This window comes from Doryrhamphus excisus, chromosome 3 (assembly GCF_030265055.1).
Source record: "Doryrhamphus excisus isolate RoL2022-K1 chromosome 3, RoL_Dexc_1.0, whole genome shotgun sequence".
NCBI classification, from domain to species: domain Eukaryota; kingdom Metazoa; phylum Chordata; class Actinopteri; order Syngnathiformes; family Syngnathidae; genus Doryrhamphus; species Doryrhamphus excisus.
Window position 1 is genome coordinate 3,770,781 of NC_080468.1, and position 16,152 is coordinate 3,786,932.

The 16,152-nt window shown below is 38.9% G+C and overlaps 1 protein-coding gene across 1 annotated transcript in view; it reads left to right on the forward strand.

Annotated features, from left to right (window-relative positions):
- Nucleotides 1–1,215: 1,215 nt before the first annotated feature.
- pth1r (parathyroid hormone 1 receptor) overlaps nucleotides 1,216–16,152 on the forward strand; it is a 45,971-nt gene continuing 31,034 nt past the window's right edge. Inside the window, exon 1 of the mRNA XM_058068816.1 lies at nucleotides 1,216–2,218. Coding sequence (XP_057924799.1) covers nucleotides 2,147–2,218 — 72 coding nt within the window. The 5' untranslated portion in view covers nucleotides 1,216–2,146. The remainder of the gene's footprint in view (nucleotides 2,219–16,152) is intronic.

The window sequence follows — 16,152 nt, forward strand, 5'->3', positions numbered from 1 at the left end:
GGGTCTTGGAAGTTCAGCAAAAATGCCCAAAACATATAACTATAAACATATAGTCAGGATGTGCTATATATATCACTATATTGACAGTTACTATGGTACCCATTATGTCATTGTATGGTCATATCACCTCGTACTTTGGTATGTGACAAAAGAAAATAAACTTAAACTATATTAAGAAAGCAGGAAGTGAACAAATGTAACAGTTACTGATTGTAAAAGTACCGGATGGAGGGGTAGGATTTAATTAGCTTTGCTTCTTCCTACTCCTTTTGGACATGTGGAACTGTGAACTGATTATGTGATGCATTCAATTGTAATCTGATGCATGTTCAAATGAAATAAAACCATTACCATAGTTAATAAGCACACACCAGCTTGTCACCTCTCTCATGTAGCAACTCCAGAGTAGAACAAGGTCCAGCCCCTCTTGAGGAGTTTGGTTCCAGAACCCAAATTGTGGGTCGAGGTGAAGTCCGGGCTCCTTCCCCACCAGAGAAGTAACATTCCATGTCCCAAGAACCAGAAATGTCATTTGACATCAAAAGAAAAAAAAAAATATATATATATATATAACGTGGATAACGCATGCGATGGACCCACACTACCTTTGCAATCAATGAGCGCGCCTGATCTAAGCCGTTATGACCAGGAAGTGAAATTGTGTCATTAAAAAGACTTCCTCCCAATAACACTCTCACACCCGCATTTGCCCCCTTTTGATTTCATTGAATTATTGTATTAAATAATTCCTTTACTGTATTGTACGTTGTTCATGTGTTCTGTGTACAGTGTGAGTGTTAAACCTAAAACTCGACTTGATTTTTTTTTACAATGAAAAACTATATTAATTAACCCATGTTTTCAGTTGCAAGTGTTTTCCTCATTTCTGAGCAAATAATGCATGAATCCTGGTGATATACTACATATATACATATATATATATATGTATAGCGTGTAATTCCTACAAGATGTAACATTTTGAGAGGCTGAAGGAGTTGGTTGGGGTGGGTGTGGGGGGGTTTGGCAATCTGTTGAATGTACAGTTTGTTTGAGTTGCTGAGAAAATATGTCATTTCAGAGTGGTGGTTTCTTCCCACGTAAGAGGGAGGAAGCCAATGAGCTTCTACCTGCCTCCTTTCCCTCCTCCTCCTCCTCTCTTTCCCCCTCCTTCTCCTCCTCTTTTCCATGCCCACACAGTCACTGCCGACCTCAAGCCTGACACATCTGGAGTCTCTTCTACCACGCAAGAAACTTCTTTTGCGCATTTATTCCACGCTCAACCACGAAGTCCTTTTACGCTCCAACCGGTGTGCTTTGTTTCGGACTCTTTTGTGCGTTTTTTTGGACTCTCTTGGAGACTACTCGCTTTTTTTTTGTGGCGGGGAGTGTGCCACGCGTGGAAGTGGCCGTGGCTGGACGTGATGAGTGTAAATGACGCTAGTGGCGCGCCCCCCACTTCCACTTTCACGGTTGCCAGGCAAAGTGACGCTTCGCCTCAAGGCAAATTGATGCGTAAAAGTTTTATTTTTGTTTAAAAAATAAAAAATAAAACAGAGATCTCAACTTTAGCGTGGGACCATGCTTCTTCTGTGGACCATCACCATGGATGGTGGCATGGGGAGCAACCTTGTCAGCTGAGTGACACTCCAATTTCTTCTCTTGCATTTATTTTTACCTAAGCGTTTTGGGGAAGTGGCGTTCGGACTAAACGGTTCCATACTGAAGGGTTTAAGTCTGAGGGGGGAATTTTTTTTTCTTCCATTTTTTTCTATTTAAAAAAAAATCTAAAAATAAAACGTCGGTTTCTTCCCTACAAAGACTCATTTGAAATTGCCACCGCAGAGCCAGAGCGACATAAATAGTCCTGACATGTGGATGTAATTTCACAGGAGGCAAGGGGAGGGACGGATACAAAGTGAGCATATAGATTATAGGAAATTAAAGCCTAGCTGCTGGATTATAGAGTTATGATTTCTCTCGCATAAGCAACCGGGGCGCCAGATGGAGTGAAAAAAAAATGTTTCTCATTCTGCTTTGAGGACAGTTAAGTCGATTAAGTAATTCAAATCTAAGCATCATCAGCATCTTTTGGAGCCCTGCCAGGACTTGAGAGTGGGGAAGTGTGACTGGTAGCAGGTCATCAGTGATGGGATCCACTGTGCTCGTACTCCGCAATCTGGATTTGCTTTTCATCTCACTGCTCTGCACTTTCTGCCTGGTAAGACTTTCTTTTTGTTATCTACTGACAAGCAATGCTGGCTCGATAATAAAATGCTGATTTTAAGATGTCTGTCCTGATTCAGCGAGATTCCCTGCATATGCCTGCTTAAGGTTGCCAAAAATGTTCTTTATTTCCACTTTTACTTTGATTGAGTGGAGTTTACGCCGCTGGAAACGACAACCACCGTGATGAAAACTGTTAAACAAGAAATGCATGGCTGTCAATGACCACAGTGCATCCCGTCGGTTATCCCGTCTGGGAAAAAATGTCTTAATTTTGTCAAAATTTAACAAAGAAATGCTATTTTTGCCCATTATAATCTGGTAAATCGGGCTGCACGGCGGTCTAGTGGTTAGCATACAGACCTCACAGCTAGGAGACCCAAGTTCAATCCCACTCTTGGCCATCTCTGTGTGGAGTTTGCATGTTCTCCCTGTGCATGCGTGGGTTTTCTCCGGGTACTCCGGTTTCCTCCCACATTCCAAAAACATGCTAGGTTAATTGGCGACTCCAAATTGTCCATAGGTATGAATGTGAGTGTGAATGGTTGTTTGTCTATATGTGCCCTGTGATTGGCTGGCCACCAGTCCAGAGTGTACCCCTCTTCTCGCTCGAAGACAGCTGGGATAGGCTCCAGCACCCCCGCGACCCTCGTGAGGAAAAGCGGTAGAAAATGAATGAATGAATGAATCTGATAAATCAACACCACCTGCCCTGATAGTGTTAGCAGTAATGGATGGCGTATGCAAATTGGCCGTACTGTACAGTACATATTACTATCTACACTGCAGCAACTTGTGATTTAGTCCTTGTGGATTTTACTACAGTAAATAGTCTGGTTCTTTGCAGAGTTCCTGAACTTGCTTGAAGCACTGCTTGCTAACCACATGCCTAGGGCACCCTCTAATCAATGAATGTTTATTGGCTGCAACCTACGCAATGAGTGCTAGAGAGACACCCAGCGAGGGGAAATCATGCTTAACCACTTAACATACTAGATCCAGTGCAGTATTTCTGCCTGTGCTAAGATGATGATAATGTGTTTGCACATTCTTGATCAAAAATGGAAGACTAAGAATTTAGAATTTAGACCAAAATTTACATTTTGCAATGTTGGATCTCAAGGAGGTTCTAAGTAGAACTTCAAAATGCAAGAAGAGGAAATGGGAGTGAAATAATTATAATGAAATAATAATTGCAAACGAGCATTAAACTGAAATAATGTTCATAATGTTCAAACTTTGACCAAAAGTTTAAGACATAGCTCATGAAAACCCAAACTCTCTAAAATAGAACTAATATTTTCAAAAAAGGACTCAGTAATGAATAGCTGCATCATTCTTGTTAATGGTAATGGTTTTATTTCATTTGAACATGCATCAGATTACAATTGAATGCATCACATAATCAGTTCACAGTTCCACATGTCCAAAAGGAGTAGGAAGAAGCAAAGCTTATTAAATCCTACCCCTCCATCTGGTACTTTTACAATCAGTAACTGTTACATTTGTTCACTTCCTGCTTTCCTAATATAGTTTAAGTTTTTTTTTTTAATGTATTATTATTTTTTTAATTTTATTTTTGTCCCATACCGAAGTACAAGGTGATATGAACATAAAAATTGGCATGCTCGATGCTAGTGTTTCCAGCTAGAGTTTTGTAAACTTGCCAGCCATGCACAAATGTTCTCAGTTGGATTTATATTAGGGGAATAGGCAAAATGGTCCAAAAAAGTGAGGTTATTCCTCTGGAAGAAGTGGTTTTGTCAGGCGGGCATTGCAAAGCATTGTCCTGTTGAAAGAGCCAGTCAGTCATTACCACACAGACGAGGGCCTTCAGTCATGAGGGATGCCCACTGCAACATCTCCACATAGCCAGCTGTTGTTCGATGACCCTGCACAACCTGACGGTCATTCTTCCATTGAAGGAAAAAGCACTCCAGATCATGATGCCCCCTCCCACTGTGCTGTGTGGAAAACATCTCAGGTGGGACCTCCTTGTCATGCCATCAATGTTTGAAGGCATCAGGACCGTCAAGGTTATTTTTTGTTTTATCATCACAGAATAAGACTTTCTTCCACCTTTCACTGTCCCATATTTGGTGCTCTTGTGCAAATTCCAAACGGCCCATATTGTGGCGTTGAACATTTGGTGAGCTGATGAACAGCCTATTTCTCTTTTGGAGTGAATGAATGAATGAATTTGGAGTGCATGAAAAAGTGGAAAGGAAACAGTACCTCTCTTTGACCACATGGTCATCCATGAACAGGTATATTACAACACAACAGCAACAGAACCATTGTTGTAATAGTGGTACGGCGCAAACTGCAAGTGTGACACATATCTGTTTTACACTGACAACTGAGTAGTAATTTTTAAGCATATAGGGGTAGATGGAGCTTAATAACAAGATATACTTTTTTTTTTATCTGGGGGCTAATTAAAGACCCTGGTCATTATTTGCCTTTGTAGACCTCATACCCATAGACTAGGAGTCCTAGTGGTTGACTAAATAAGGTGCTAATTGGAGCATTTGGTTTAAATGTTACAGACAGTGTAGTTTACCTGCATTGGCAGTTCCCTTATTAAATGCAGCTATACTCTGTATTAAGTGATGCTTTTTCTTATTTAAAGTGCACCTCTAGTCCACCATACTTGTGCTGTAGTTTGTATTTCCGTGGGTGTTTTTCCTTGATTCATCGCAGGTGTGTTGTTTGGTATAGACGCAGATACTGTATAGCCGGAATATATTCGGTGGAGTGCTCTTCTGCAACCATATCTTTCTAGTTCCATAGTTTTAATATGCTTTATTCTTAAATCCAGCACAGGAGTAACTCCTTAGTAAAAACACTAGAGATCTTTTGAAGTGGTCCTAAAGCTGTCAATATGACAGGAGGCTTGCTGCTTTCACACAAAGTTACTCTGTGTGTCTTGGCTGAGGCTTGTTGTGGATTCAACAGGCCCTTGGCCCAGATTTTGAGGAACATTGCCTTTTTTTTTTTTTCCTCCCAAGCGATGTGGTCCATCAGTGCCACAGCAGCGCACCTCCAGCCTCACCAGCATAAGTGATACGATCGTAACATCTTCAAGCAATGTGTACCCACTTTTAGCTCAAGCTGTTTGCTCACTCACTCTTCCTTCCCATCCCATTTCGCTTTTTTCCAAGCTGTGAATGAGCAAAAAGAAAAAAGGGACGTGGACACATCGGATGCCAAGGCAAAGAGTGGAAAGTCTGTGTCTCTATTTGTGGAAGGAACACAAAGCTTTTTCAATTTGAACGACGACGATGGCTCATGCCACTTTTCCATCCATTTAAACCCCCAACTAATCATTATTTTTTTCAACATGCTGATTAATATGACATGTCACAAACCCCAAATGGATATTTTTTTACTGACAATATTACAAAGAACAAGGAACTAGGAGGAAGAAACTACACTACATACACCATTGACACTCAAAATCAGGAGTTTCCAATGTGAATTTTTGATTGGCCTGTGGTGCAAATTAAAAATAAAATAAAAAAAAAGTAAAAAAAACAACTAAATTTTTCAGTATATGGCTCATCTCCGCTGGTCTAAATCATTTGCCAGAACTGGTGCCCTCTGCATGTTCACCATCAGTGCCTTCATTGTGTATCGCACCACAAGCTAGACCGATAGCTCGCAAACAAACAACCTCACTTCAGCGCAACAACTGTCCTCACTTACGTGGTTATCACATTTATTAAGCGGAAGCTACGAGAACTGCAATGAGTGTTTAATTTGGATCTCATGACAGCGGTGGCTCGCATGTGTTTGCATGCAATGGGTAGCTCTGATGACATCAGACTTTTGTTTGTGCCACACATGCCAGTTTAATGTCCGTGATCACTGTGTGATGTGAAGAGAAAGCTTCCAGCATTATTCTAATCATGACCTGTGTATGCATCACCATTCATATAGCATGTGGCTCAAGTGACATGTCAACAGAACAACAATCACAATAGACTCTGGCAGAGATGCTGGGGAGGCGAAAATCACACGTACAGTAGGGTGACGTGTTTTGGTCTTGATTAAAATCATCCCAGATGATCCTTGCAGTTAAGTGGATTAGTATTTAAACAATAAACAAATGTGGATGAGGCCATACTGACCAGTTTAAAATATGACAGAATAATGTTGTATGATTTTAATAAGATTATTATATATTATTATTCATTCATTCATTTTCTACTGCTTATCCTCACGAGGGTCATTGGGGGGTGCTGTAGCCTATCCCAGCTGTCTTCGGGCGAGAGGCGGGGTACACCCTGGACTGGTCGCCAGCCAATCACAGGGCACATATAGACAAACAACCATTCACACTCACATTCATACCTATGGACAATTTGGAGTTTTGGTGGAAACCGGAGTACCCGGAGAAAACCCACGCATGCACGGGTGAGAACATGCAAACTCCACACAGAGATGGCCGAGGGCGGAATTGAACCCGAGTCTCCTAGCTGTGAGGTCTACGCGCTAACCACTCGACCGCCGTGCAGCCCAGTATATATTATTATAATTAATATAATTATATATTTGTAAATTAAGGATGTTAGTATATATCACAATATACAATACAAAATACATACATTTTATGAGTACAAACTTGTATTATGGAGAAAAAGTTTCACTTTCAGTGGGCAAATATTATGTCTGTTAATGATGTTGTATTTTGGTTATTAAGGAGAGAAAAATTAGCAATTTTCACAAGACTAAAGCTTGACAGGAGAAATATGTATATTTCCCTGAAAACAAATCCTATATTTACAAGAAAGAATCAGCATTGTAGGAGAATACAGTTGTATTATTATGCAAAAAATTGCCATTTTTGACACTACAAACTCTATAACATGCTTGTCATAGTCATACCTTAAAATCAGTTTTAAACATGAACAAACAATTACAGACATACAGTGTACAGTATTGTACTTACAAAAGGTGCAATTTCACAACATCACATATTGTCGACGTATCTTCCTGCTGTAAAATGTTGAATCAATTGACTAATGAGACCTGAGATCTGCCAGATTCATTGCTGCAGCACTTTTTCGCCTGCAGATAGTGCCATAAAACCATTTTCTATTTAAATTACCATTAAAAAACATATTTACAATTTACAGCAGAGAAAGAAATCTAAGGATATGGAGGGTATGTATCATAAATACATACCATTAGCATGCAGACTGTTGAGGATGATGTAAAATTAATATGAGGTAAAATTAAATATTTATGTACTATGATAGTCTTTGATTTTGAAATTTCTGAAATACACCCAGTGGGGCTGTTTTTTTTTTTTTGCACCACAGTAAGTAAAGATGTAAGGCTGGCGACAGCGCATGTAATCAGAGATTGACTCCTCATTGACATTCAAACCGGTTCAAAGTGTTTCAGCCTTGATCATGCGGTTCTCTCTGATCAGGCCTCATTATGACATAAAAGGTCTGCCAAGTCCAATTTGAATCCACTTTCAGTTTGCTTTCATTTTCTCAACCTGTAAACTGTAGAAGGTCTCCTCCTCCCTCTGTCTCAGTTTATTTCACGCTGTTTATTCCATATGATCCGTGCGCCTGAGTATTTGAAGCCGACATGTAGACCACATCATATGCGTGTCATCTGAAAGATTATGGGATGTGTGATGTCAGAAAAACATCTCAAGCTGCAAGCAGGCGATTTTTTTAAACCACAGGAAACATGCAGCTCTGTGGTGGCGGTGTTCATATCCCGCTCTTACTTTTTTGAGTGAAATTTGATGAAATCTACCAAAAATAACATATAATTTTGGGTGCTGGACTGTGAAGAAGTGGAGTTGAGCTGCGGCGTGAAGGCTGAAGGACTTTTTTTTTCTGTGCAGAGATGGTATTTACACAATCAATCCTTGGTCATGAGTGTTCGCGGTGTTACGACTTGTCGTATTGACAATAATTCTTGTTTCCCATAATATTATAGTCCCTCATTTATAAATGGAATATTTTCATAGTGCTGCTATTGGCTGGCGACCAGTCCAGGGTGTACTCCGCTTCTCGACCAAAGTCAGCTGTGATAGGTTCCAGCATACCCCCTGTGACCCTAATGAGGATAAGCAGTATAGAAAATTGATATATGGATATTTGTATAGTTATACATAATTATATGCTGTTCATAGAGAGGCTATCTGTAAGTGGCAGAATTGTTATGTTATTCAACATGCATGCATCATTATGATTGCGACTTTCAAAGGTCTTCTGATCTGATGATGATGATGCCACGGTTATCTATCTCTTTAAATTACCCAGACTTTTAAGGTGTTGGGTTAATATGTGAGTGTTCAGTTTCGCCTGCATGGCGAGGCTCTGCAGTGGTCTGTGTTTGGCTCAGGAAAGGGCTTGTTTTCTTGACTTACTGTGACCTCTCTGCTTTTTTCCTGAGCCTTTCCATCTGCTAAAGGGCAGAGCATGTGTAACTCAATGCCACTTTTACACCGTCTTGAACAGATATTCTTAAACTATATCACTTCATTGGGACTTTTAACAACCATGAACCAGCATGACTTATTAATCAGTTTATGTTTGAAAAACCGTGATTGAGTTAAGCCCCGCATTTGAAACTGCGACGTGGCAGTGTTATGATGACATAACACCATGCCTTAATTAATCATTCTTTATTTTTTTTTTAATGCACAATTGTGAACATTGGTATTAATATAAATGCAAATGTAAACATAACACCAGAAAGTCAGACTCAGGGCAGATTCATGAATATTATAGAATTGCAATCAATCTGGTTGCCATGGTAAGAACACATATACTATATATTTGGAAGCCTTATGTTCTGAAGCTACTTAAGAAAAGATGTGCTCGTAGAGATGAAGCTCTCCATTCACTATTCATTGTCCCCAGTGTGTTAATAATGATATTCAATTCTCTTGTTGACAGCCAAACACCTGCAATATGCCTAAGGTGTTATCACTATCGGTATTAAAGCCGCTGGCATGTGCTGACCATTTGACCTATTTCACCACCTCCTTCCAGTCAAAGATCAGGTGAAATATCATCAAATATTAATGTGGTATACTCTGTGTGGTATTCAATCGGGAGTGCAATGACAGATTGCATGGCGTAATGTATCAATACAGTGCCGCAGGCCTCCTCTTGGGTGGCAATATGCTCAGAGTAAATTTTGTGGAGTTCCTTCCATCCATGTGAATATTCTCAGCTATGCCTTTTGTATTGACTGTAACCACAGTCCCCCCCCCCCACACACACACACTGTTTCTCCAGGGATTGAGTTTCAAATATACAGAATTCTTCAACCCCACTCCCACAGTCGTGCTATAATTCCGATAGAAGTTGGGTCATTTTCTTCCAAATCAACACAAGCAGGAGTTGCCGAACTTGTTTACAAGAAAATCTTTGCATGCCACATGGCTTAAGGCTAAGAGGGATGTCAGAGAGTTGTTATTATTGCCTTTGTTGGAGCTTATTGCTCAATAGGCATGCAGTTAATAGTCCGAACAATGAGTGTTAAAGCATTTTGTTTCTTTCTGCAATTTTACCCAATTTACTCCACTGGAATTCACATAAGTTAGTGTACCACTATCAAAAGAACATCAAAGGATTTTTTCATTCATTTATTTTCTATACCGCTTATCCTCACAAGGGTCGCAGGCATGCTGGAGCCAATCCCAGCTGTCTTCGGGCGAGAGGCGGGGTACACCCTGGACTGGTGGCCAGCCAATCACAGGGCACATATAGACAAACAACCATTCACACTCACATTCACACTTTGGAGTCGCCAATTAACCTAGCATGTTTATGGAATGTGGGAGGAAACCGGAGTACCCGGAGAAAACCCACGCATGCTTTCACATTCCTTTGCATCTATTATTCACTTCCTGCATTTCATCTCTACTTTGTAAACATCAACTGCTTGTATTGTTTCTTGAAATCGCTCATCTTGGTACATTGTTGTGGTTCTTTACCTTTTACACTATTTGGTTCCACATACTGATATACTGTGGGTTTTTAGCATTGTTCTCGCGTATAAGTGTTTAAAAATGTAATCCCAAATATAAAATTCAAAATCATTGAATTTTATATTTGGGATTTTCGAAATAGAGGATTTGTTCTCAAAATGCAGCATTATAGATTATCCTCACTGATCTTTATTGCAATACATTTAGCCAGAGAAGATTGCTTTTACAGTTATTACCCCATATCTCCTCACAATAAGTCATCTGGTAATGGTAATACCAACTTTTGCTTCATTCAGTATTGAGGTATTTATTTCTTATGTTGTATATTTTTGATATGAGATTTCCAGGTCTTTTTCTTATATTACGTATGATCCCCCAAAATATATTATAATTCACCCTTTCAATGTTCACACCGTCAATCTGTATTTTTGCTTGCATATCCTTTCTGCTGTTACCAAATAGCATTGTTTTTGTTTTACATGGGTTCAAGGATATCTATTTGTATCAAACCATCTTTTTGGTCTAGCTATTTAATTTGTAACTTTCTAAATTAGCTCTTGTGTGTTTTCTCCAGAACAAAATGCAAATAATATTAGCTTTAAATCTTTTGTCGCTTTACACATGTCATTAATATACAAGTTGAACAGTTTTGGTTCTGGTATTGACCCCTGGGGTACTCCACATGTAATATTTAAACTTGCAGGTGTGTGCTCTCCTATCGTCACATATTGTTTCCTGTTAGGTATGTAGCTTCTGACCCAATTCAAAACAAATTTTAATGTTAAGATGTTGTGATTAATTGTATCAAAGGCTTTTGTCAAATCCATAAATACGGCAGCTGCACAATTTTCCTCAGTAATTTGGATCAGTGCAATAACAGACTAATCATACTAATACGAATCATACTGTCAGTCTGTTGCAACTATTTATATACAGTATTTCATAAAAAATAGTACACCCCTAATATTTCAGTATAGAAAGTCATAGAAAGTAAAGTCATCAGTGTACAGCTTTTAAAGCAGTATGTACTTACTATCTGCTAATACATGAGTCAACACACAGCCATTGTAGCTTCCAACACAAGTGAGTACATCTCACGGTGAACTGGCAAATTGCATCCTTGATGTGAATATTTGTTGTGAGCATCATTGTTATCTAGCACTGCTTTAATCCTCTTGGTCATGGAAATGGCCAGAGCTACACAGTATGTTATTAGAATCCTCTTCCACTCCTCCATGATGACATCACCGGTGGAGCTAGTGGATGTTAGACACCTTGCGCTCTTCCATGTTTCTTCTTTCTGCTTAAGGATGCCACACAGGTATTCAATTGGGTACAGGTCTCGAGGAAACATACAGTACTTGGCCATCACGTCACCTTTAGTTCCTCAGCAAACCGTGTGGCATCTTGGAGGTGTGTTAGTCCTCCTTATCATGTTTGGCCCACTTTACAGGGAGCATGCTCCACTTCACAATGTCACAGTACATATTGTAATTTATTTCCCCTCCTAATGCTAGCAGCACTCATGCAGCTCAGACGATGACCCTACCACTTCCAGACACTATTATGTTGCCAGCTATTCAGACAATAATGGCTGTGTGTTGACCGTAAATTCATACCCTGAATATTGTAAGGTATATCCATGTTTATTTTTTATAGTATTATTGACCAATAAGAAGTATATTCTGAAATAAAAACTGTTGCTGAATTGTGTAGGTATACTTAGAATTGTGAGATGTATTTGACTTACTTTCTATGAAAGTAAGTCTCTATGTCCAAACACTATGCCTTTGTCATGTCTAAATTAGACAAAAGACAAAAGACTAGGCCAGGCTAGCAGTTGGATAATCACACATGTTTTTATTCATGTGATTTGTTTTTGTTTGGACTTTTGTAATATAATGTGCCTTATTTCCCGGAAGGCATTACTGTACACATTATGTATGTTAACCCCTTGCAACACAGCCTTGGGCGGGGAAATATGCAACATACATTATGCACTGACCATGACTGCCAATTTGAAGGTCATGTTGCACTAAGAAAACATCTTGTTTTCTTATGTAAACAATCACACCGGGATTGAACCGTTGAGACAATTGAGACAACAAAAGAACTGTCAAAAACAATGTAAAGTCAAGTCAAATTTATATATATATAGTCTCAAAGGTTTTTTTTTTTACAAGCTGCCAACAATAGATGAGAATAGACAACATCCCCTGGTTGAGCAAGGAAAAAATCAATACCCATGTGGGGAAGAAAGAAACCTTAAGAAGGGATGTCGAGCGGGCAACATACTGTATGACACAATATAAGTATATACAAAGTAAATTCAAATAGCATAATAGTCGGCAACCTTCACTATGAAAAGAGCCATTTTAGCCATTTGCCCAGTAAAGATAAATAGCCTGGAGCCGCAAAACATACATTTAAAACAAGGTCTTATAAACTAACAATAGAACACTATTGAATAGAATAACAATGGAATACTAACAAATAGAAGTGCAGTGAGCGTGCATGTGTAATGGATGCCAACAAGTATGGTTATCATGGTATCATCTTGGTTAAACCTCACTACCTAATTGACAGCCTGTTTCTTTTAGCTGGCTGTCATGAGCGCACATGCTAAGCCAATTATGAGTCTCCCACGGTTTTGGCCGTCAAATTTGAAGGGAACTTTGGGCTATCAAAGTAGTTCAGATACAAAAAGGACGTGTTGATTGAGTACTCTTGCTAGTATTAGAGATAAACTTAGAAAAATGTATGTGTCAAATACTGTAAACTTACTTGATTTGTTTACTCTGGCACAAACAAGTTCCCATGCCGCTGTTTTTGAAATTATTTCTAATTTATTTTTGAGAAATGTGAAATATCTCTGGGAAAGAATGACTTTTTTTTCCTCCATATTTACCTGTGTGACAGAGAACTGAATAGCATCCTATCTGCTCATCCTTGTGCTCATCCAATAAGCAGTTAGAACTCAGCCAGGATGCATTCATGGTCTCACAAAAAATTGGATTTTTTTAAACTCATTACAAAGATTGCATTTTCCCCACTTGGGTGTTGAAAAATATTCAAGCATTGCAAAGGGAGCCGCAACAAAGAAGCTGAAGAGCCGCATGCGGCTCTGGAGCCATTGGTTGCTCACCCCTGGTTTGGTTCATGGATATGTTGATATATCAGGAGAGTTGGTCAGCCAAAGTAGAGCAGCACCTCGAAGAAGTGGACCACCTCAGATCTTGTCCGATTCTGTCAGGGCGAGTTCCATGCACTTTTATCTCATTAGATCTCCTCCTGTGTCAGCAGTTTTAATGATTGGTGCCAGAAGTCCTTCAATCAAGATGACTGCACCACAATCAAACAGGATTATTTTCGATAACGAGGTGCACACCTAAGATGTGCTTAATGAGCTTTTATTGATGAGATGGTAACAATCTGTGAAACGCCGTTAAGACCATCACCAAGGTGAAGACAGCAGGGTGCTTACCACCTAATTGCACTCACCTTGTAGACGCACACACTATGGCCACTCCTCTCAGTTAGGGAAGGGTAATTGGTGTTTGATTCATTTTCTTTGATTGGTAAAATTTAATCTCACCATGCTCCAGTGCCTCAGCCTATATTCATCATCATATTTGGATCTAAGTTGTCACAATGTCTATTAAAACAGGACTAGGTCAACATTCTCATGTCCTTTTAGACGTAACACAGTGATACATGAATGAGAAAGACCCCTCCTTGCCCCTCCAAATCCCTGCAGGCTCCGCATTACGGCGTTGACGCTGAGATCAGGCGTCTACAAATGAGGTGTTTCATTAGATGCTCAAGAAAAGAAAAAAAAACATGTGTTTAAGCAGCGCAGATGAATGAATGTACGTAGGCCGAACATGGCCCCTGAACACCTCACTCACGGCCACCCCGGCAGGTATGAAATCACCGTCATCATTCATTCATGGAATTTTTCTTTTATAAAACAATTACCCCCTGAGAGCTTTCAGACATTTTAAGCTTTTCCTGTTTTTCTTGCAGCTGTAGATATTTTAGTTTAAAAGAGTCACTGAAAAATGTATGAGTCCATTAGGAAATACATGCTGTCTATCTTAATAAATATTGTACAGCGACCTCACCTTTTCTTACAACCAGGTCAAGGTGCTTTGAAAATAATGAGGCTGGACCTGAAGGCATTTGACACTCATATTCAAATTCATACAAAAACAATCCAGTTAAATCCTGTTAAAATGGAGTCAAAGAAAATAGTGGCACTAGGGATTAACACTTAGTACATTACAATGTACATTACCACCCCATAGCACAGCTTTTTAAAGGTTTATTGTGTCCATCTATCCATTTTCTGTATTGCTTATTCTCAGGAGGGTTGCAGCCATGCTGGAGCCTATCCCAGCTGTCTGTCATTTACAGTAATTTCCAATCTAACCTACTTTATTTATATAGCACAATTTATAAACACACTTAATTTACGTAATAATGCCGTTAATTGGTTCCAAGTAGGGCTGCATGGTGGTCGAGTGTGATTGGCTGGCCACCAGTTCAGGGTGTACCCCACCTCTCGCCCGAAGACAGCCCGAAGACCCTCGTGTGGATAAGCGGTAGAAAATGAATAAATGAATGAATGGTTCCAAGTAGGATTCCTTCTTAAATTGAATATTTTCATAGTTAGAGCATAGAAAAACATATTTTCATTAATAATCAAAAAGTTTAAAATCAAAGTCTTCCCTCAATGTCGTAGTAAACATCTAAAACTAAAATCCAGTTAATTCATTAAAAATATTTATTGACATAATATTGTTAATATTCTTACAATTTCCTTTTTGTCGATTCATTTTTTTAACAAATTTAAAACATTGAATATTTTTAAATACACTACAATATGATATAAAACATATTTTATTCAATTATCTATTTTTTATATAAACCTTATTTTTTAAAATATAAAATGTATTTTAATGACATTTTAAATGTTAATGGAATTTTCTATTTTTTCTTTTTACATATTTCTTCTTTATTTCATGTTTTACATTTTATTTCATCACCTCTGATATATCAGTTTTATTCATGTGCAATATAACTCAATGACACATTTTACGTGCTATATATGAACATTGTACTGTGATTTTTTTTTTTTTTTTTGAGGATGGATGTCACTGTGTGTATCATGTACACTTAACATTTGTTACATCTGGCTCGTGGCTTTTATAAATGATATTTATAAATGATAATCTTCATAATCCATACATTTATATGCACATAATCGCTCATTCACGACTAAATTTACATTAATTTTGAGCAGCTGAATCCCCAGTGTCAGGAGCGGGTCCATTATAATATGATGAATCTTATGTTACATAACCGTTAGTAGCTTTTAAGCCTTTGATGAACATAAAAAAGCTCTACTCTTCATTGGAGGCTTGGCCCACATTATGTTGTATTATATCACTTATATAACATCAGAATTGTCCTTTTTTGCATGTAGTTTGACTAAGCAACACAGCTGCAGCTTGATGTGCACACAGTGTTTCCATCTGGGCCTGTGCTTGCGTCTGGCGACCATAGGAGGGTATAATTAGGAGCTAAATGCTCCTTTAAGTCAGAATGTGGTCTGCAAGCATTTCCAAAGGACAACCAGCCTTGCGGTTTGTGGTTTTATCATCAAATGTAAATTGCAGCGTTGAAGAGGAGTGGCACTGACTCATAGGCTTCATAATGTCCAGGAACTCTCATCCGCTAAAACGTTCAAGCGCTGCCATGCGTCTAAAGTAACATTCATGCTTTTTTTTTTTTTTTTTTACCCCAGATATCCCACTGGCCACTAAAAACAAGATTCGGCCCAGTTATAATTTTGTAGACGCTCCTTATTTTGTGGAGGGGAAAAAAAAGCCATCTAGCAAAGTCCAGAAGCCCCCGAGACCCTTATGTTGAATACGTGCCAACAACAAGGAAGT